General features: G+C 37.3%; 1 protein-coding gene across 2 annotated transcripts; it reads right to left on the reverse strand.

The window, feature by feature from the left end:
• Positions 1-435: 435 nt before the first annotated feature.
• HJURP (Holliday junction recognition protein) lies at positions 436-19,913 on the reverse strand. Of its 2 annotated transcripts, XM_072936238.1 has the most exons (16): positions 19,788-19,913; positions 19,025-19,091; positions 17,203-17,267; positions 16,232-16,259; positions 14,435-14,490; positions 13,817-13,856; positions 13,125-13,183; positions 11,874-11,972; positions 11,065-11,125; positions 8,410-8,468; positions 7,156-7,254; positions 6,347-6,407; positions 3,841-5,438; positions 3,365-3,428; positions 3,123-3,210; positions 436-1,091 (listed from the first exon to the last, which is right to left on the reverse strand). In XM_072936238.1, exons 1-16 carry the CDS (start codon positions 19,866-19,868, stop codon positions 1,046-1,048), a joined length of 2,571 nt encoding a protein of 856 aa, XP_072792339.1. In that variant the 5' UTR covers positions 19,869-19,913; the 3' UTR covers positions 436-1,045. The 2 variants fall into 2 exon arrangements, with proteins under 2 accessions (XP_072792339.1, XP_072792368.1); XM_072936267.1 differs by lacking the exons at positions 11,065-11,125; positions 11,874-11,972; positions 13,125-13,183.
• Positions 19,914-23,204: the final 3,291 nt, after the last annotated feature.

Below are 23,204 nucleotides of genomic sequence, written 5' to 3' on the forward strand. Positions count from 1 at the left end.
GACACTATTTTGCTGCTGTCATGGAAAGACACATAATATCCAAATTATGAAGGAGGGAATGTGTGTGCAGAAGTTCTTATTGCAGAGAAAACCTCACCAGAGCTGTCTTCTTGTCCTATTCAAGAACAATACTTAAGATAACAAGATTTTGGTTTTAAGAGCTAAAATAAAATCCTCCTGTGTGTCTGGAAATAAAGCCAAAGAAAGCCAATTTCTTCTTTTTCTAAAGCTCAGAAAGATAACAAGGGGCAGCACTGATAAAACAGCAAATACCTGCTCTGACACCACTAAAACAATCAATCCCCTTGCCAAGAAAGGCCACAGCAGGAAAAACCTTTGGGACCCTCCTACCTCATTCTCATGGATTTGCTCATGCAGGCATACAAACTCCTCCTGAGAATTCACTCAGGTGAAATAAAATGTTGAAGGCAGGTATTTGTTCAGAACAATTTTTTTATTTAGGACATAGACGATGTTAGGTACAATTTTGTCAAAACACAGAATGCATATCTAATAAAAAGTATAAAATCTTATTGAACAATCAGCTCTGGAAAATTTTAACATTAACATTGCATAGTAGAGTCAAATCATAGCATATAGCAGTGATTTTTGGGTCTTCACTGATATATGCAAAAAACATGAGTAAGCAGCAATTTAGGTAAAAGAGGTTGTTCCTTATTATTAATACAGTAAGAATCAAAGCTTATCAGCAAATAAATGAATACAGATCACATTCTGTTATTACAAATACTGTCAAATATAAAATTCCAACTTAGCCATAAATTGAGTAAGAAGTGCGCTGTTAAAAGGGACAAAACCTTTCCCAAAGATTTGAACTACAAGGAAGTATAAATCAGAACTAGTTGTGTATTGCTTACATATATCAATATATATATATATTGCTTACATATATTACCATACATCTGTGGTTCTCAGAAGAAGAAACAACACTGAATAAAACACAGACTATATAAAACTTTTTCCACTGTAACAGTGCATTAATGCTTCTTGGTGAGCTTTGACCAGAGAGTCATCCAAGGGATTATCACAACTGGTCTTTCCCATCACTGTAGCTTAGTTTTCTGTACACCCTAGGGAAAAAAATCCAAAACGCCTGTTTAGATGATGGAGTAAATTACACAAAAATTTGCTGAAACTTCAATGAACAGGATGAAATTGAAATAAATTGTCAAAGCAAGTTATCTGGACATCTTGACTGTGAACAGCAGCAGGGTTCCTTGTCTGCTATCCTATGTGCTTTCAGATGGAGAGGAAGCTTTTCATGCTGGGTCATTTTAATGCCTCAGTAGTGCTACTAGATCACTCTAAGTTATGTATATCCATTAAACTTTGAGATGCAATCTTGGAATGCATTCACAACTAGTTAAAAGGTAAAGACAAGTGAGAACACCTTGCATATTACTTAAGAAATTGCATAAATTTTCTCTCCTATTTTAAACTAATTTGGTTTACACGTGACAATTAAATATAACAGTAAAACTGTAGGACAGCATTCACACAGAGCTGAAGAAAAGTTTCTTAGATATGAACATTTCCTTTTTAGAAATCTCTTTCATAATCATTTTCTAGATAAAGTCAATCTGGTTCCAGTCAGAAAGACATTATTCCTTTTCTTTTCACAACCATTCATTACAAAATAGAGCACTTTTCCATGTGGCTTAGGCATTAAACCTCTGAGGGATCTGAAGCCATTAAAAAGCTTCACTCCTGGGAACCATAGAAAGCTAAAAATATCACACCACAGGCCTCAGGAACCTTTCCAGCTGACAGCTCATTTTGGCTACAAATCAGCAAACATGTATTTGTGTAAGTAAAGAAGAAAGAAATAGATTTCATTCCAGATGACTTGGAAGAAAACTCTGAAATCTTGACTTCTCTACATATATGCATTAAAGAAAGAAAAACCATTTCCTTTAAAAAACAATAACTAATCTTACAAGAATGGCTGTTTTGTATGGGGAGACAGGATGACACAGTAAGGAAAAACAAAAGGAAATACAAGACCTGAGAACTTTGCTCAGCTAAGTGGGCATACTCAACATCACAGAAATGTCCTTGCATAATCATCATCTTGTCTCTAAGCTTCCATTATATAAGAAATAATCCAAATATAATCTTTATCAATATTTTATGTATTTGTAATACAAGACTCTAAATTTCAATTCCATCTTTGCTTAAACTGAAACTGTTTTCTTTACATCATTAAACTTCTTTTCTGGTTAAATTCTCCATACAAGTAGTTTAGAAAATGCTTTCAGCCTTCCTTTGAATTTCTAATTCAAACATTGTCAGTTAATGTTGATATCCACCCATATGATGAGCTCAAGCATAGTGAAAATATTTCTTGAATGAGCTTGGGAAGCTAGCATAGTGTCTGGTGACAAACTGCACTTATGGTAAAAAAAGTATGTCAAAAATGTTTTGGTAAATAAAATTAGAAATATTTTAGAGATCTTTTAATGATTTTAGAATCCTTAGAATATTAGATGCTTGTAATTAACAATCCAAGAGATCTGAAGCTTGATAATCCCTTATAAATTACCTTTGTTATGAAAACCAGACATTTTAAGCCAGTATTCAGGGAACTGAGACAACTGTCCTACTTCCAGAGATCTAAATACACAGCCAGTAGTGATAAGGAGGAGAGGATCCCTGACATATTCCAAAGAGGCTGTCCTTGCTCACACAAAGCCAAAATGCAGGTAGTGATGCCCAACTGCACAGAGATCAACTTTTGCAAGTCCTTTTAAATGGCAACATGCTGCACTCCTCTCTTGTCAGCTTAAACACAGAGCCACGATCAAAACAATTCCATAGCATATCTAAAATAATAACTGCCTTTATCATGAACACCAGATAAGGATTACAGTAGGTATTCAGTCAGGTCATCTCACGTCTTGTGCTCAGCAGCTCTCCTTGCTGGAGTCTGGCTAATTTGGAGCACAGACACTTGTCTCTCAGTGTTCAAGTCTGCAGGTGTGATTAGCCAGGGCTCTCCCACACTCACTTCCATTCGACAAATATACACGTCACCTCTGTATCTTTATTAAGAGAAGTAAGAATTCATTTTGAAATCTCTTTAAAAAAGAGATTATTATTACCTTGATTGACACTTCCTCACATTACTTAAAGAGCAGCAATTCTCCATTACCCAAGGCCAACCAGAGTGTGCACCTGCAGTCCCAGATTCTGGTGATTAGAAAAAGTGAAAGAAAAGGGCAAGAACAGTGTTGAGTAGCATGAACATTACAGAATGTTGTTTAAGTACCAGCATATTTAAACATTGGAAACACTTCCTTAAGAAAATACTCTTGCATGAATTAATAAAGTATCTGAAACGAACCTTGCAGGGTAGTGCCAGGAATACCAAGAAAACTTTTATCTGAAGAATCATGAGATCTAGAGCCCTGAAAATAAAGCAGCAACATATAACATTCATTAAAAATATATACTATTTCACAGCTTGCCTCAGAAGAAATGACTGTGGACTTGTCCATCTATAAAATAATCTCATTTCAGGACAACACCATAACTGAGTCACTATTTGAGACCATTTCTTCCAGTGACATTGCCTATTAAAATGGAGTAAAACCTTTCATTTAGAACCATTTCAAATTTATTAAGTATAGAGAGCTTCATCACATGGATCCAGGAGACCTGATATCCCCAAGTCCACAGAGCTGTAAAAGCTGACTGACCAAAAAGCACCAGAAGCATGCTATCCCTAGTTAAAACAGCTTGCAGCTCTAATCCATTCTTAAGCCCTTCTCCAAATATCTAAAGGTGCACAATTTTTTTCCCCCCAAGGTCCTTAAATACCTGACAATGAGAGTTGTGATCAGCAAAAGAGCTGGGGTTGCTACAGCTGTATGTGCTCAAGAAATCCATGCTGCCTGTTTGAAGATTACCCTTTTCACGGTGGAAAATATCCTGACATTTCCTTGGAGAAAAACAATGTTCTGGTGTAAGTTTCAGTCGCTTTACTGGTGAACAAGGAAGATAGTTTAAAAAATTTGCTCTTTTAACTCTGGAAATTGCAGGATAAGCTCGGACAGGAGAATTAACAAGCGCATTTACAGTTTCAGGTATCTGCATTTCTTCATATTTCTTGAAATTTAAAGCTGCCTGAAGCCCAGGAAATTTTGGAACAGACTCCCCACACAGTTTCTCAAAGAGCCTGTCAAATTCTATATCACACCGATTAGCAGACCTCCCAGAATCACTTAGATTACTCTTCACTAATGTTCCTTTCTCTTCAAGGTTCTGCGAGTTTAAAAGCGGTTTTGTCAATGTCAAAGGCTTTTGGAATTTTTCAGAACACACTTTGTTGTAGAGTTCCTCAAATGAATCTTCATATTTATTTGGCTTGTTTGAAGGACTCTGCTTCATAAGCCAGGAGGAAAATGAGTCTTTGTGCTGGAAAGAAGTTTGTCTTTCAGAAATTATTTTTTGAGGATATACAAACACAGTATTTAATGATGATTTTGCAGGAGAACAATTTGTGATAGGGATAGAATTGTTTCTATTACCAGGGGAACTACAAGCAGATGAACACAACTCTGAGGTACCAAAACAAGAGTCAGTTTTCTCAGTCTTACTCTCTTTTACAAGATGAAGCACTCTTGAATCTGAACTGGCAGTAGATGTTATAAAACTAGGTTCTGAGAAATGTCTGTAAGTATGTTTATGTTCTTCAATTTCACTGTATTCTGAACTCTTGGGTGTGGCAGTAGTCTGTAATTTATCTTCAACTAGAAATGTCTCTCCTATTCTACCCATAACATCAGGAAAAGTAGTGTCTTTGCAGATTTCTAGGCTTTTTCCAAATGCCAAATGTTGTTCTAAACTTGAGTCAGAGTAAGGCATTTTGATTTCATTTGTATCAGTATAAGCATAAGGCACCAGCCCAGACGAATTATTAACGGGGCAACTGTCACAACACAATTCTCTGCTCTTCTTTCCAGAAGTTGGATTTTGGTTGTCTTCAATTCCACAGCTACATGTGCTGTGAAATGATTCCTTTAGTTTACAGGGTTCAAACCCTCTCATTTTGTCTACAGTGACATTGAGCTTTGGTCTTCTAGAATACCTCTTCTTGGACCGTGGGCGTCCAAACATGTACTTGAACACTATGCTCTGAGAATGCTTCTTCATGAGCTTTGTAAATGTCTCTACCATTGCTGGATACAAGTCTGCAAGAGTTGTATTGCTCAAGGAGCATTCCTCATCTGCAGACTGGTATTCTCCAAGGATACTATCACATGAAGTCTTTCTCAGTTCTGGACAAGGTTGGTGCCTGGGTGAGGCTGTTGTATTTGATGAAATGGGAACAGCAGAATGCTGTAACTGTGGATATTTGGATGAAGAACACTCATTTGACAGCTCTAGCTTCTTTCTGCTAACAGCAGCTTGACAGCCTATTAAAAAAAAAAAAACAAAACAAAAAACAAACACCAAACCAGAAACTACAATGAGTCAAAAAATAAAACAGAAGACAGAAAAAAATCCAAACATATTAAGGCACTTCCAATGGCATATTGTGTGACTTAGAACCAACTGCATATGATTCAGATAACCTCACTGATTATTACAAAAGAAAAAATTAATACACTTCCTAAACATAGGAATTCACATATTATAGAGGAAATAAATTAAATGTATTGGAAAAAACACACTATTCAAAGTAGCATAATATACAGATATCCATTCCAGAGGATGAGTTCTTTGCTGTTTTGTGACTCCTGGTCAGAAGTAACAGCCTTATCCAAAAGGTTTTTTTCCTTTCTTTCTGATTTCCTTGAAAGCTTTGTATGTGGCTAGTACAAGTGTAGCTTTTGCTTTCATAAACCATGATGAAAATAATGCTTTCTGTAGATGTTAAGCCTAAATTATTTACACTAAAACACTTAGGCTTGCACTAAGTCTGAAAAGTTCTGAACAAAGTTTACAGGCAAAATACCACTTTGAATACCAGTTGCCAGCAGACCCAAAGCCATTGTATATACTTTCCATGAATTTAAAATAAGCAGAACTAAAAACCACTGCTCTCAGTCAGCTAAATGCTGCCCAATTTTGTAACCATGCATATTTGTTCCTGAGGTTGCACAAGAAAAGCTGGATTTATACACGTAAGTTATTTGCTTTGTTTTCCAAATACAGTTTACCATAAGCAAAATCATGTCTAACTTTCCTTTGGAATCCAGGTGATTGAAGTTTTCAGCTGGATAAATAACACCTTTGTTTACAAGAACTAATATATTTTTTCTAATGAAAAATTTTCTATTTGTAACTAATATTTGACCAACAGACAAAGACTAAATTTTACCAAGCAGTTTTTGCCCTGGCGAAGTTGAATGATGACTTTTAGATGAAACTGGAGTTGTTATCTGGAAAACAAAGAAAGAAAAAAAACAAACTAATGTTCTGAGTTTTAGTGTGTTAGAGATATCATCAAAACCTAACTTGTGCCTTCCTTGCCTCTTGCTATTCTGGGTCATGTAGTGTCATGGTCTTTAAGGGCTCACCCAAGTTCAGACAAAGTGGAAAACATCTAGTCTAAGATTTCAGTAGGAAGTTTTAGGAGTTACTAGTTTATTCTTGGAAAGCTATTCTTTATGTTTTCAACTTGTACATTATGTGCCATGTATTAACCCCTATCAATTTGCGATAGGAATTTATATTTTATAAGAATTTACCCACGGATCTATAGCTACACACAGACCTGAATAATCTAGACATCTCTGGCAGCTCCAGCAGAAAAGAGAAACTGTACCTGTATCATGACACTGCACCTCTGATCTTTCTCACCCCCCAAATCAAAACAAAGCCAATCCTTTTCTTTTTCCCCCCAAAAAAGCTCAGATGTAGACTTTGTGGAAAACAGACAGCTCAAAGATCAACCTGCACATCAGGATTCAAAGATCAAAGTATAAATGTATAACAAACGTGAAAACAAATTTGTAAAAGATTTGCTCTGCTTCTTACATATCAGAGCTCTCAAAACACCAAGATCCTACAATATCTACACAGACAATGGGAGAACCACAGAGAAGTTGTGTTAGAACTCATTTAACTGCTACCCAGTTAAAGAGGTTTTATTTTATTTAAACTAGTTATTTAGGAGAAATATGTTACCGTTATCCATTTGGGAATATTTCTCTCATCACCTTGTACTATCACATCCACTGGAACCATTTCTTTCTTGAAGATTTGCCCATCATCTGCAATCAGATTCTAGGAGGAAAATAAAATTATTAAAACACATAGAAATTATTGGCTCAGGCAACTCCAAACTGATTATTCTGATTTACTGCAAACTAGTATCCTTCAGATCAGGATATGCAACCAGCATAAACTTATTTTTAATGTATACATCTCAGGCAACAATCCCCCCTCAAAAAACCAAAAAAAAAACCCAAATCCCAAGAAGGAACTATATGTAAAGATATATAAAAAACAATAATTAACAAGCTTATTCAGGGAAGAGCACACACTGCCTTAAAGATCCACTGATAAAAACAAACAAGCCAACAAACAAACCACTCAAATAAAGAAAAGAGATAAAAAGGAAAATGGTTACAAAGCTCTGATAATTACAGCTGCAAATCTTTACATGTACTCTTACCATCCCATGACAACTCATATACAACTTAAGCTCTACTCTGCAATGATCCTCAATGTGACATCCAAGAGAATTTTGTAAGAAAAGGCAATTCATTAGTCAAAGTGTCCCTTTCTGAAGCTGACTGCATTAGCTGATGTCAGAGAGAGGACACCAGCACTGTGTTAAACCAGTAAGGAAAGTAAATCCCATTTTTGGCAATGCTACTTGAGCAAGCAGAACACAGGATTACAATGGCTGCACACACAAAGTGGGTGTTATATTTTCCCCCAGCAATGTGAATAACTCTGGCTAGTCCTGACCATAGTCTAGTTTGGGAAGCAACAGCAGAAGATTCCAGGCTGCCTTTGTTATAGCAGCCATTAGTTCACATTTACCATTTGCTTTAAGTCATGTTACCTATTTATGCGAGACTCTCAGGTGAATGACCATACTTCTCCTAAGTGTTTTCACCTTGTGATCCATCTGGTTCCTCCTTTCCCTTACCTATAAAGGCCTTTCTCAGAGCTGCCTGCTGATGCAGTACATTGCAGGGTTTTCTCTGGCCCACGGGTATTGGCAAGACAATAATATCACTTGTCATTGGTCTTTGTGTCACTATTTATTGAACCCCTCACTTGCTAAAAATGTACATTAAGATGCAGACCATATCAAGTCTTCTGCTGACTCTATATCAACTCATCTGGCATGTGTAAACTAGTCAAATAGTTAATTCATTAACAGTTTCTATTGAATCATTACATTCTATCAGACACCAGAATTTTTACCTGCAGGTGAATGCCTTCAAATTTTCTTCCTACTGAGACTACGTCATCGCTTTCTTCATCTGCAATTTGAAGGTTAATATCAATTAAAAGACAGGTGAACTCAAAACAGAAATGCTTTTAAGCACACACTCTGGAAGTTATTGAGTGCACTATTTTCATTCTAGAAAGCAATTTTCTACACTATAACTTTCAGCTGTATTACCTTTCCATTTCAATTCCAATTGAAAAGCAAGGTTTGCTGGTTCATAAATGACTTCAGTAGAGCAAAGTAGAGTAAAGAAAAGTTGTCTGCAATCAGTTCTTTAGGATTTATATTAAACATTTCAGAGAGGAAAATATTTTTAATGTTTTCTTTTGTTGCTCTCTAAGATTCATTAGTCATTAATGCAGAATCCCCACTACATTCCTAAATATCCCAACAAAGATTGTAAGGACTTTCTCTCACCCTTCCTCTTAGTAGCTTCCTGTTGTCAAGAACACCTTAGGACTCACAGAGTGAGAAAGAAGGCACACTTGAGAATATGAAAAAACAAGTCTGAATCTTTTAACTCATGTTTAGGCATTATGTGGGTGCTTTTGTGAATGAAATGCAAGAAAATATTTGTTTCCTCGATGTAGCCAGGCCTTCCAATTCATCATTAGCTAAAATCAGTCATCCATGAGCATAAAATAGATGGCTGCATTTTCAGCCCAGAATGCTGAATTTCCCTGAACTCACCAGAGGGAAGGAAAAAGGAGAGGAGAATAACCCTGGAAATTGTGAGTGAAAATAACCCTGGTTATGACACCTCATCATACTACTCTTAAACTGCCACTACTCTTTCTGGCAAACAATCTTCCTCCAGTATAATTGGGCACACACCAGTCAGATTGCTTCCTAAATGTTCATCAGGATGAACTGACTGGACTGCCACAAAAATGGGCAGTTCTTGAGATAAACAGAACAACTCCTGGGTCCAGGAGTGGCTGACTCCATTACAACTATTTTAAACTATTAAAAAACAAGCTTATATCATAGAATGAGTTGATTTGTATACAAGTGGAAAATGCTTCTAAATGTGAATACCTAAACTAATTTTAGTATAACTTCAATGTGCTGGTGGTCATACTTCCAAATGACTGGATCTTCAGTAATTAGCAGAAGGCCATGGCAAAGAATGGAGAAATAAAAGTATTCTCTCCAGAGAATGGGAAAGTGGTTTTAAAGGCCAAAGGGCTATTCAGTAACACCTTTGCACCTCAAAGAGAGAACAGTGAAGAAAAAAAAAAGAAACTTCCACCTTGTTCTCTCAAAAATATGACGCTTATTCCAGAAAACTATTTCACAGGAGGTGCATCCAAAACACTTATTCCCTAATTCATAACTTACTGGTCCTTTTCTCCAAATTAATTCAGTTTTCTGTGATAGTAGATACAAGTAATTGTTATATACAAGTTATTGTTGATGTACTCTGCTATGCTACTTCCAGAGAAAGCAAGAGGGTAATCCTAAGGACTTTCCCTATTAAAGACAGGCTAATACTTGCAGGTCCAGAGAACTGTTCCACTTGACTTTTACCTGCTGTTGACAAGCTCTGCACACTTTCAACGCAAAAACAGTGTATAATACCTGGAAGAAACTCTGCCTTCACTGAGAAGTGTGAAGTATACTGTACAAATACTAAAAAATGGATAACACCTGCCCAAAATTAAAATTTTAGCTAAAACAGCTGAAGAGAGAGTTTTTCTTAAATTAGTATGCCCTATTTGTTAGCTTTTATATATCAAAAAACCACCAAAACCCAACCAAGAAAAGAAGCCCTGAAAAAAAAAACACCAAAACAACTAAAAGCCAAAACACCACATATCCCAAACAGCTCAGTGCACTCCATCTTTTTGTGAGGAATCCAATCCCATCTCCCTAAGAATCTAATTTCTACATCTTACTGTATTTGGAGACAGCTGGAACTCACTGAGGTTTCTACAAATCCTCACCAGACTCTTCACAGACCATTCGTAGGCGGAGGAGGAGGAGAAGGGGATAATCATTTTATTGTTTGCTGCTATGAAAGAACCAGAGTCTGAAGCACTGGACTCATTTATCCCACAAGTGCAAACTGCAAAGGAACTTACAGCAGCCAAGCTACAGGTGCCTCTGAAATATTTCTCCTAGGTTTCATCAAGCAGGTTGAAAAAAAAACTTGTGCATTCTAAATTGGAAGAAATCATTGTCTCATTCACAAGCTTATGTGAAATTATCCTCTCAAGTGACAGTAGGTAACATTTCCCTCAGCAGGGAAGTAATTGTAAGCCTTAGAGGCAGCTATGGAGATCAAGAAGCTAATTTAATACCAGAGTACTTAAACCCCAAACTAACCAAACTCTACTGCAAATCCTCTTTCAGCCATTAACTGCTGGCTACTGCCTAGCCATAGCTTAGTTTATGAAAAACAGTAGAAGTTTTCATTGGGGCAAGAATCAAAAATGTTGAGTAATACCAATTTTAAACATAAAAAAAGCTAGTCAAAATCTGTTGCTGATAATGTACCTAATAAAATAATTATCTGGTGATACAAGGTCAAAGCCTCCCTGAAAAAGAAATATTTTTTCTAATGAATTTGAATAAAAACACTTTTGTAACTAATATTTGACCAACAGACAAAGACTAAATTTTACCAAGCAGTTTTTGCCCTGGCAAAGTTGAATGATGACTTTTAGATGAAACTGGAGTTGTTATCTGGAAAACAAAGAAAGAAAAAAACAAACTAATGTTCTGAGTTTTTAGTGTGTTAGAGATATCATCAAAACCTAACTTGTGCCTTCCTTGCCTCTTGCTATTCTGGGTCATGTAGAGTCATGGTCTTTAAGGGCTCACCCAAGTTCAGACAAAGTGGAAAACATCTAGTCTAAGACTTCAGTAGGAAGTTTTAGGAGTTACTAGTTTATTCTTGGAAAGCTATTCATTACGTTTTCAACTTGTACATTATGTGTCATGTATTAACCCCTATCAATTTGAGATAGGAATTTATATTTTATAAGAATTTACCCACGGATCTATAGCTACACACAGACCTGAATAATCTAGACATCTCTGGCAGCTCCAGCAGAAAAGAGAAACTGTACCTCTATCATGACACTGCACCTCTGATCTTCCTCACCCCCCAAAACAAAACAAAGCCAATCCTTTTCTTTTTCCCCTCAAAAAAGCTCAGATGTAGACTTAGTGGAAAACAGACAGCTCAAAGATCAACCTGCACATCAGGATTCAAAGATCAAAGTATAAATGTAAAACAAAAGTGAAAACAAATTTGCAAAAGATTTGCTCTGCTTCTTACATATCAGAGCTGTCAAAACACCAAGATCCTACAATATCTACACAGACAATGGGAGAACCACAGAGAAGTTGTGTTAGAACTCATTTAACTGCTACCCAGTTAAAGAGCTTTTATTTTATTCAAACTAGTAATTTAGGAGAAATATGTTACCGTTATCCATTTGGGAATATTTCTCTCATCACCTTGTACTATCACATCCACTGGAATTATTTCTTCCTTGAAGATTTGCCCATCATCTGCAATCAGATTCTAGGAGGAAAATGAAATTAATAAAACACATAGAAATTATTGGCTCCGGCAACTCCAAACCGATTATTCTGATTTACTGCAAGCTAGTATCCTGCAGATCAGGATATGCAACCAGCATAAACTTATTTTTAATGTATACATCGTAGGCAACAATCCCCCCTCAAAAAACCAAAAAGACCCCAAATCCCAAGAAGGAACTAAATGTAAAGACATATAAAAAACAATAATTAACAAGTTTATTCAGGGAAGAGCACACACTGCCTTACAGATCCACTGTTAAAAACAAAAAAGTCAACAAACAAACCACTCAAAAAAAGAAAAGAGGAAAAAAGGAAAATGGTTACAAAGCTCTGATAATTACAGCTGCAAATCTTTACATGTACTCTTACCATCCCATGACAACTCATATACAACTTAAGCTCTACTCTGCAATGACCCTCAATGTGACATCCAAGAGAATTTTGTAAGAAAAGGCAATTCATTAGTCAAAGTGTCTCTTTCTGAAGCTGATTGCATTAGCTGTTGTCAGAGAGAGGACACCAGCACTGTGTTAAACCAGTAAGGAAAGTAAATCCCATTTTTGGCAATGCTATTTGAGCAAGCAGAACACAGGATTACAATGGCTGCACACACAAAGTGTGTGTTATATTTTCCCCCAGCAATGTGAATAACTCTGGCTAGTCCTGACCATAGTCTAGTTTGGGAAGCAACAGCAGAAGATTCCAGGCTGCCTTTGTTATAGCAGCCATTAGTTCACATTTACCATTTGCTTTAAGTCACTTACCAATTTATGCTAAACTCTCAGGTGAATGACCATAGTTCTTCTAAGTGTTTTCACCTTGTGATCCATCTGGTTCCTCCTTTCCCTTACTTATAAAGGCCTTTCTCAGAGCTGCCTGCTGATGCAGTACATTGCAGGGTTTTCTCTGGCCCACGGGTATTGGCAAGACAATAATATCACTTGTCATTGGTCTTTGTGTCACTATTTATTGAATCCCTCACTTGCTAAAAATGTACATTAAAATGCAGACCATATCAAGTCTTCTGCTGACTGTATATCAACTCATCTGGCATGTGTAAACTAGTCAAATAGTTAATTCATTAATAGTTTCTATTGAATCATTACATTCTATCAGACACCAGAATTTTTACCTGCAGGTGAATGTCTTCAAACTTTCTTCCTACTGAGACTACGTCATCACTTTCTTCATCTGCAATTTGAAGGTTAATATCAATTAAAAGACAGGTGAACTCAAAACAGAAATGCTTTTAAGCACGCACACTGCAAGTCAATGACTGCATGTTGAATAATACCCGTTATAAATACAAAAAAAAATGTCAAAGTCAGTTCCCACTAATTAACAGAATCAAATAATGATTTGGGAATAGAAGGTCAAAACCTTGTTATAAAGCTTCACGACTGGTGCCAAGACCATTAGAAACACTAGTGAAAAATTGTTGCAACTGACTGCAAACCTCTGTTTACCACTCTCCTAATAGTCAATGTATCTATGCTGACTCCTAATAAAACGTCTGACACCTAGACCAAGGTTTTTTTTCCATTATTCCTTCCTTTTTCGGGAAAGAACAGTTGAACACATTCCACATTGACTCTCAATGTATCAGTGAATCAGGACTAAAATTTCAGTGAAGAATATAAAAACTGATTTCATAGAACTACTCATACCTCAGACTCTTGCAGTTCCTATTCTCTACCTTCTGAAAGAGTACAGAACATGTATGAAAACTAAGTTTGCTATATTACAAACTGATGAAAAAGCTATTTGCATCTTTCAAAGTAAAGTGAAATAAAGGTTAGATAAGTAGTAAAAGAAAAAACCCACCTGTATTAGATATTTCCACACCAGGGTTCTCAGAAGATTCCTTAAAAGCACATGAAAGGAATTTTAATAGCTGGTAGATTAAGCTATCTTAATTAGCCCATAGAATTTTTCTGCTTTCACTACTTCCTCAATTTTTTCCGGGGGGTGATGATAGTGGTGAAACAAACACAGTTGTATTTCACTAATTCTGACCAACTCACACCACCTTTATTAACAAGTCTATACACAAACTTACTTTGAGTCAAAAGAACCTATTCTAGACTACGCAGATTTTACAAATAATACTTTAAAAAGTTACACCCACATATTGCCAAGCTAAAAAGGTACTTGATGGTTAAAAGCCTATATATCCAACTGCTCTCCCTCTACAAATAAACCTAATAACTCAGTTGAAATCCAGTACAGGTATCATGATACAGGACCACCGGCTCATAAATGATTTCTTAGCTTTTGACTCCACCAATATGTTTTCCCAAAGAGGCTGACAGGATGGTTGGGGTTGGAAGGGACCTTAAAGATCATCTCGTACCAACCCCTCTGTGATGGCAGATTGCTCCAAGCCTCCCCCAGCCCGGCCTGGAACACTCAGTCTAAACAGATGCAATGTGGCACCCATACCTGGTGTACTGTTGAGTGCTCATCTTCAACACCACTGCTCTGTTCCTCTGATATTTCTTAGCATGAAAGGGAGGAAAAAAAAGCTCTATTACTTTTATAATACTTAGCCTCTCTTGTTATTTCTGTTTTCAATTTCTTTTACTTTTCCCTCTATCACCAGTGGCTCTAGTAATTGGTTTCTTTTTCTGACTCAATCTGGCCAATCACACTATAATGAAACACAAACCAAAGTACTCCAGCACACTTTTTATCACTGTTGAACAGTGCGTAAAACCTGTTTTGTGTGCTTCCTGTTCAAGGCACCTGTGCATATCTTCTAACACTGTGTGTGCTATTTTTACAGCGGAGTGCCATCTCCTTGGTTGGCTCAAACCACTTTCAAAATTGTCCCTTCAGCATTTGATTATTCCAAAATAAGTCTATTACTTTGAACTTCTTTGCATGAAACTGAAGACATTTTACTTTAGGTTTTAGCCCAAATTTGTCAGGCAGCCTTCTCAGTCGTCAACATTACCTGCTATCATATGAGAGTTATTTAACGGTATTCCCTCTTCTTTTATTTACTTAAGTAAAGCATAAACCAATAAAGTGAGCAGGAGAAATCCTGTAAAAAATCCCCCATGCTTCCCTCAAGTTTGGACACAGATCATTGATAATTATTCTAAACACAATTTTCCAACCAGTGGCTATAAAATCACCCTCTCATAAAATTCAACAAGCATATACCTAGAAGGCTCTGGCTTAAGGTTGTAACCTTCTCTGGAAATTAATCTTCATGCCTTTGCAAAACACTACTGTGTTACTTGCTCAACAACAGTCTTTTAGAAGCTGAATTGTGCCTTTTCCAAAGATAGCTGGATTGGAAACAGAGGAAATTAGAAGAACAAAGTAGTCTCCAGTTGAAATCCCTTACTGAGCAAGATATGTGAAACACCACAGAGCATATTTTGTTTCCAAAAAATTCTCAGGGAAAAAAAACATTTTAGGCAGGTAATATATATGTGATAGAAATATCACTTCTCTGCGAGTCTGAAATTTAATATACCTGGTCCTCCCACATTGAGAGCTGCAATATATTTAAAAAAAAGCTCTCTACTCAAAGGATTGTCATTTGAATCAGTAAAACATGATGAGGCTGCTGGACATTCTATCCAAATCATAAAGCTCTAATCTAACAAAATTCAGGACTGTGAGTTAGAAAAAAACAACACAAGTTATATTCAAAGGAGAGGTGTCCATTGATAGGTATTTGTTTAATGTTTACACATAATAGCACAAAGCTTTATGTATCTTCATTTAAAATACTTAAGTCTACTTAAGAGAAAGCAAGTAAAATCCATACATTTCCTTTAATAATCCATAGTCAGAAGTATCTTTTTTGGGTTGTGGGTTTTACGTGTACGGGTTGGTTTAATTTTGTTTCTTTTTTTTAAGGCTAACAACAACCAAAGCAGTTGAAATGCTTACTCATTTGCATTTGTGTTTCAAAGAGAAAAACTCAGAGCAAGGTATGGTTTTCTTAAACGGGATAAAACCTGTGAGATTCTATTTTCTATGGAATAAATATAAATACATGCATAAATACAAATCTATCCAAGCTTATTTTTTTATGAGAAAGTGGATCACCCAACTTTAACAACTTGAACAGTAATATTGATGATTTACTAGACGGTTTCTCACACAAAGTCCAATCAGTAGCCTAAAGGGTTTAGCATGAACCTGAATATCTTCCTTTAAGTCAAGACTCTTGGCCTAAGATAATTTATAACAGGATTTTTTTTTTTAAACAAACAGTACCTGTGATCCTTGGTCTTTGACTATAACGCTGCAATAGAATAAAAATGAATAATCAAAGAAAAGCACAATAATTTTAACCATTGTCTTTATTTACTTTAGTATAGCCCACAGCTACAAAACCATGTGATTTGCTCAGGATTGCCCTGGCCTGACCAGAAAAGCCACAAGTGTCTGGTGAAATTTACCTGATCATTTACTCTTTCCCTTACTCTTGCTGCTAAAGTCACTGCAAGAACATACCTTGGCCCACATAAGAGGCTAAGACAGAGAATTTCCCTCACAGTCTTTTATGGATTTGATTGGGAAACTTGTGCAGCAATGCTCTGTAGACTGTGCACGAGGTATTACCAGGAGTGGAAAGGGAACCCAAAATTCAGCCTCTTGGTGGTCTCCATTAAATGAACTCTTGTTCCCTCAGACTGAATTGCATTCCTCATGCCCTCACTCTGTGCTGTTCAGAGCAGCTCTGGGTAAGCTGCCAAGGCACACCATACGGGCCATGGGCTTACCTGACACATTGACTGCTGACACTGCAAAGATTCTTTAATTAATCTGGCATTATTTCACAGGGAAGAAAAAAAGCAACTAAAGATGAAACCAGAAACCCCTGGGGAATCAAAGAGCTGATTACCTGAAAAAAGATAAATTGATTCAATGCATTAACTGCACTGAAAACATTCTAATGAGTTCTGAAACTAGACATTCCTAACAGACAGCAATTGAAAAAAAAAATTTTCCAGGTTTACTAGTGGTGCTAACCACTGATAAATGGTCATCTATTTTAGCCTAAAGCATCAGAAAAATCTTAATCTATCCTAAAACTCTATTTCAAAGCAGATGTTGACCTCTTCAATACCTCTGAAAATATTGTATGGCAAAAGTAAGATTGGAATATAATCCTATCTACCTATACATCCATGAAGAAATATTGCTGCATTTCGGCTGCATGGTAGGACTGTATTATTAAATACCTTAAACATTTTCTTTCTCCATTTTCTAACATCCTTCTGTGACACTTGCTCCCATTGTTTAGGTCCTAGAAAAAACAAAAAGCAACAGTATTACCACATATTATAATACCACCTATACTGAATATCACTCTAACAAACATTTAGGAACAACATATTCCAGAATAACACAGCATTAGCAAATCTGAGCTGTCCACCACATTTGCTGTAATAAAAATTTAAAGGAAAACAAACCAGGAGAATATGGTAATCCAAGCTGCAAAGGCAGGCAAGACAAAAAAGAAAATCACATGCTGAGTCTAACAAGACTGAGCTAAAATCCAAAGAGCATTACAGCCCCATATTCTACCAAGATGGGAAAAAAAGGTAAATTATTTTAGTTTCTAGATTTTAGTTGATGAAGACAGACTCCATGGCATCTGAGGTTAGTTAAAGTCCTAATTAAAACTCTTCAGGACTGAGATTCATATTCATTCCATATTGAACAGAAGCCACTAACCCAAAAGCATATCCAAACCTTTACAAATCCAAAGCTGTACAGTAACAGCTTCTATCAGAGTACTCTATGAATGCTGCCTGCCGCTCTCAATGGATAATGGATATGAGATGCAAGCCTGCCAGTCTGTAAAAAACCTTTGGTGCACATCTGGTACGTCCCCAGTCTCTCCAGTAAGTTACAAAAATTGATGTGGCAATTCATGTATGTGGTACTTTTGATAGGGATTGATTTTTTGGTGAAGAGGAAGAAGGCTGGTCAGAGAAGTGATTTTCAGGGAAGAGCTGCTAAAAGCTTCTTTTGCTTCAGAAGCTCCTTTGCTTCCTTACAGTCTATTCTGTTTTCAAGTTTCTTCCTTCATGTCATCCAAAAATTACCCATTCTTTATCCTGAATGTTGCTAATAACCCTTGTCTTATCTAAAATGAGGCATGCAATAGACTAAACGTGCACATAGGAGTAAACTCTTGGTAGTATACTAAAGTCTGTAAAAAATGCATATTATATCGCTCTACGCAGATAGTTACTATATGTATTATATTAATTAGTTGTGTTGCATTGACATTTTAATAATATGGCAAGTGTAGTTTTGTAGTTAAAGGGAAGTTTTAGTAGTTACAATAGAAACTATGTTCATGGGGTTTTTTTAAAGGAATGAGGTACTCGCTTCAAGAAAACAGTCACACAGCATGTAAATCTTCCAACAAAGAATTTACGGTTTTCTTATCAGAAGAAGCTAATTTCTTCAAGCCTTGCTCAGACTCCAAGATGCCATGGGGATTAAAAGAAGCAGTTGAAATATAACAGAGTTTCTTGTTTTAAATACAATGTAAGCATTACTATCAAATATATATGAATATGCAACAGTGTATTGTTTTAAAGGTTATTCCTTTGTTCACAAGGCATGCTTTTTGTGTTTTAAGTGCTTGAGAGCATCCAGACATCCATAAGTCTTTGCTTTTTATTGTCTTGTAATTGTCCTAAATCCAAACTTTTATTACTCTATTTGTATTACTATTTTTATAACCATTTTATTATTATTAAACTTTTAAAAACCAAGTGTTTGGCGTTTTTCACAATGTCATCCAAAAATTACCCATTTTTTATCCTGACCTTTGCTAATAACCATTTACTTGTCTAAAATGGGGCATGCAATAGACTAAACGTGCACATGGGAGTAAACTCTTGGTATTACTAAAGTCTTAGTATGAAATGTCATATGAAATTCAGTATCTGTTGCACTTAAATATTCTGTAGCTGCCAACACATGTATGCTTTACTAAGTCCACACCTACACTATGCAAACATTGTAGCTTTAAGGAGATCTTACCGTCAGGTGTATCGTAAGTGAGAGTGTCCATGGAAACAAGTATGTCATCTTCAAAAGGATGATTGTACTAAATAAAAAGTAGCATTAAATATTAGAACAAATGACCAAAGCAATGTCTGTTTTATGTGTTGTTTTTAGGACAAGTTTTTGCTTTATGCTAAATATGAAGTTATCAGTATGTTGTTTTATTGGCTAAAGCTAGAAATCAGCAATCTGGAAATATTAACTCCTACAGGAAACCGATGTATTTTAAGCGTGTGTGCAAGCAATTCAACCTAAGGCATAAGCCAGCCAGTGCCAAAACAGGGCTCCAAAGGGGTTTAAAATGCAGTTAAGTCGCTGACAGTTTCACTCAAACGCCTGCTGTAGAAACTAAAAGCAGCCTCCAGCCAAAACCAGCACCTCATAACATGTAAAAACATCCGATGATATAGCCGAGAAAATCCTTCTAGAGGATTTAACCCGGCGGCGGCACAAAACATTTTCCGAAGGGGAAAGCCGCATCCCGGGATAAACGCGTGTGGCTGCGCTGGGAGAAGAACACAGAACGACTCCCAAGGGATTCACAGAGGGAATCCCCACTTAGGGGGACACTAAGTGCCCGTCTTACGCAAGATAATGGGGGTTAAGGACACTATGAGGGCACCAAGTCGCGTACCCAGCACTGTCATTCCCAGCTGTCTGTCCTGCTGCATTCCGCTCTTGCCGGTCCGCTGCTCTCAGGCAGCGCTTCCCCGCCCGCCAGCCCGGTCCCGCAGCTCACCTCCTCCAGGATGCGGCTCATGGTTGCCATGAAGCGGGCCTCGCTGCGCCGCAGCCCGCCCCACATCGCGCCGCCGGCCATGCTGAGGCACGGCTCCGCCCGCCCCCCCACACCGCGGCCGGCCGATTCAAACCTCGCGCGCCGCCCCTCTGCCGCCTCCGATTGGTTGTTGCGCCAATCAGTTCTGGTATATAACCAATGGGATCCCGCGGTGGGCAGGATTTGTATTCTGATTGGTTGCTGGCGCTGCTGAATGCCCAATCACGCCGCTCCGAGTCCTGGATTTGGGCGCTGTCAACATCGGCTGGCCGTGCTTTCCCATTGGCTGCGGGGACGGCGGCAGCGGCTGGTCGCGGTCTCCCATTGGCTGCGGGGCCGGCGGGCGGGCTCCCATTGGCTGCCTGGGCGCAAGGCCCGTGTGGCAATGGCGGGACGCGGCGCCGGCGGAGAAGGAGGCGCGGCCCGGCCCGGCCTTTGCAGCTCATGGCGGAGATTTACAGAGCCGTGTGTCTCCGTCGGGTTCGGCACAGGCGGCCGGAGGGGTCGGGGCTGCGGGATTTGGCGTTCAGGCCCTCCCCGGTTACTCCCTGAAGCTGCAGGCCTGTGGGGAGTAGTGGAAATGGCAAAGCCAAAGCTTTACCTGCCCCTTGGTACTGCTGTTTGTGGATACTGTTCCGTTCCTTCCCAATATTCTTCAAGTAACCATTTGTTTTCTATAAGATTTTTTTAAGAAGTAAAATACCATCAGCACATCAAAGTCCCTGGAACCTCCCATTAGAAAAGCATTTGCCATTTTGGCAATGTAGACAAGTGCTTTTTTTGTAATCCCTTATTTTAAAAAGCTGATCTGTATTTACTTACTTATTGATCAGTTGTATTAAGTTTTATTTTTTAAACGGTAGGACTTTAGAAAAATACATCTTTGGTCCACATTTAAGCATTCTTACTAGAATGATAGTGAACTTTTCACAGCTGACAAGATCTGCCCTAAGGCCTTACCCTGTTTCTGGCAGGTCTTACCCTTTTTCTGGTTCTTCATTGTGAAAAATGTGTATTTTATGATTGGCTTTTTGTATATGTTACAATGAATCTTATATGTGTAATGTTAGAAAGTTACGTTGTATTAATTCTTTTAAGTAGTGTGTTAAATGTAGTTTTAGGTTACAACATAATGTTAAAATAGAAACTTTGAGATATAGGATTTGTTACAAGCTCAGTTAGGAAGATGAGATAATCAAGAAACTCTTCACACAGAGATGTCAGCGAAGGGGGCCCATAAAAAGTTACTGGCTACTTATCAGAAAAGACAAACATTCTTCCACCTTCTCTGTCTTTTTGGAACCACCAAGATTAAGGAGAAGAAGTTGACAAAAACCAGAAAAGTTCTTAATTTGCAAGGAATTTATGCATCATGTATGAGATATATGAATATGCAACAGGCTGTTGCTTTTAAGGTTATTCCTTTGTTCACAAGGGATGCTTTTCGTGACTTAAGTGTCTGAGAGCATCCAGACATCCGTAATTCTTTGCTGTTTATTGTCTTGTAATTGTCCTAACTCTAAACATTATTACTCTAATTGTATTACTATTTTTATAACCATTTTATTATTATTAAACTTTTAACATTTTAAAAAACAAGTGATTGGCGTTTTTCACATTCATTAAGGCCTTACCATTTTCAGGGTATGATTTTTCTGCCAGCACGTCATGAAATACTGCTCTCAGTGCTTAAATCACGTGTGTGTGCTGAGCAAGCCAGCTAAAAGTGTACTGAAATGTTGATTTCACCTTGCAGGAAAAGATGAATGTGGTAATTGCAAGGTGACACAACATGTTCCACCCCTACATTTGTCACTGTATTTCCACCAGAATGACTGCAGGACAAATCATCTTTAAAAAAACAGAAACTCACTGAGGAGCACCTCATTCTGTGTTCTTTATTTTCTTGATACACACCCAGAAGTAGATCTGAAGAAGCTCTCAATACTTTGTCTTTACATTCACTTTGGATGGAAGCCATGCTTTGAATATATCAAAACGTATATAAACTTCCTAAGATTTTTAAAAAAGGGGGGGAAAAGTGTAGCTACCAAAAATAAATCAGAATCTCTGTATTGCAGATTAACAAAATTGATGAGCACTCAATAGTTTGAAGCAAGTGCCTATAATCTTTCCTTTCCCATTGGTAAAACATACTACTAATTTCACTCCCTTGAATAGATGAAATATAATTTCTGTGATTCTTCCAACATTGTCAAACATTGAGATAGTTTTGAATAGTAGTAGGAATTTTATTAGTAGGCAAATAAATCTATACATACCCAGGGCCAGCTTCACATGGTGTGCAGAGAATGAGACCTGGAGCCCCACATTTAGAGAAGGAAAAAAGGAAATAACAGGTTAACTAACTATTCAATACTTCTAACTTTCAAAGTGCTAATCATATGGATAAAAGGCATCATTATGTCACTTGTGGGGAAAAAAGAAGAATCAGAATATCTCTTGTTTTTCACCAGCAGGTTTAGGGTCGTCATGGCCTTCATGGTGTTGTTCTGTGGTCCCCTTGCAGAGCTTTGATAACTTAATGTTGAAATACAGTGCACACACAGGATGAGATTAATTACTTTCCTCTGACATTTCCTAGTTTAGGACTCACTCACTTCACAGCCTAAATAATAGAAGTAGCCCCTGACTTATTTTGTATGTGAGGTAATCATCAACCTAGGAAAACAAAGGTATGATCCAGTTATTTCAGTTTTATCCAGAAGTTACTTTTGTCTGTTTTGAATTCATGGTACACTTCTATAGAGTGACAGGAGCACTCAAGTGCAAAAGATTTCTTCTACCACCCCAATACAAGAAAATGAGATTGACATTCAGAAGCTGTGCATGGAAACTGTCCTAAACCAGCAGTAACTGGTATATTTGATAAGGTGTAACAAAAAAATTTTAAACTGCGTGACCTTAAGAACCACAAAGTCAACAAAGATTAGCTAATGCTTGGGTGAATTTATGTCAACTGCAAATCAAGATTGTGGATCAAACCGTTGACAAACTAAAGAAAGTGGCACAATGTTCACTGTTTACATAGTAATAAGTAAACAGTGAACACTGTGCCATTTTTTTGCTAGAAAAAAATGTATTAATATCATACAGAAACAGATATTTCAATAAGAAAGCTTCTTTGGTGCCTGTGTAACACCAGAAACTCATCCTCTGTTCTGTCCAAGCTCTACATCTTCTGCCTTTCTGTTAAGTAGGTCTGTGCAGAAATGTATGACAGAAGATTTAACTTCAATTATCCTTTGATTAGTTTGATGTGTAGAAGAATAATTTGTGGCTCTGAGTTGAGCGTGTCATTGTTTACCCTATGGTTTGCTGCTATGTGTTATTGTTTTATTCATGGCATTTATTCAT

This window comes from Taeniopygia guttata, chromosome 1 (assembly GCF_048771995.1).
Source record: "Taeniopygia guttata chromosome 1, bTaeGut7.mat, whole genome shotgun sequence".
NCBI lineage: Eukaryota > Metazoa > Chordata > Aves > Passeriformes > Estrildidae > Taeniopygia > Taeniopygia guttata.

What these genes read in the sequence shown, in the direction of transcription:
- HJURP (XM_072936238.1), bottom strand. Translation starts at nt 19,868, where the DNA reads ATGGCCGGCGGCGCGATGTGGGGCGGGCTGCGGCGCAGCGAGGCCCGC. An exon ending in AGCACTCAACAGTACACCAG is followed by an intron (nt 13,857 to 14,434) that starts GTATGGGTGCCA and finishes TGTGCTTTTAAG; the next exon opens with GAATCTTCTGAGAACCCTGG. An exon ending in TCCTGGCACTACCCTGCAAG is followed by an intron (nt 3,211 to 3,364) that starts GTTCGTTTCAGA and finishes TCTAATCACCAG; the next exon opens with AATCTGGGACTGCAGGTGCA.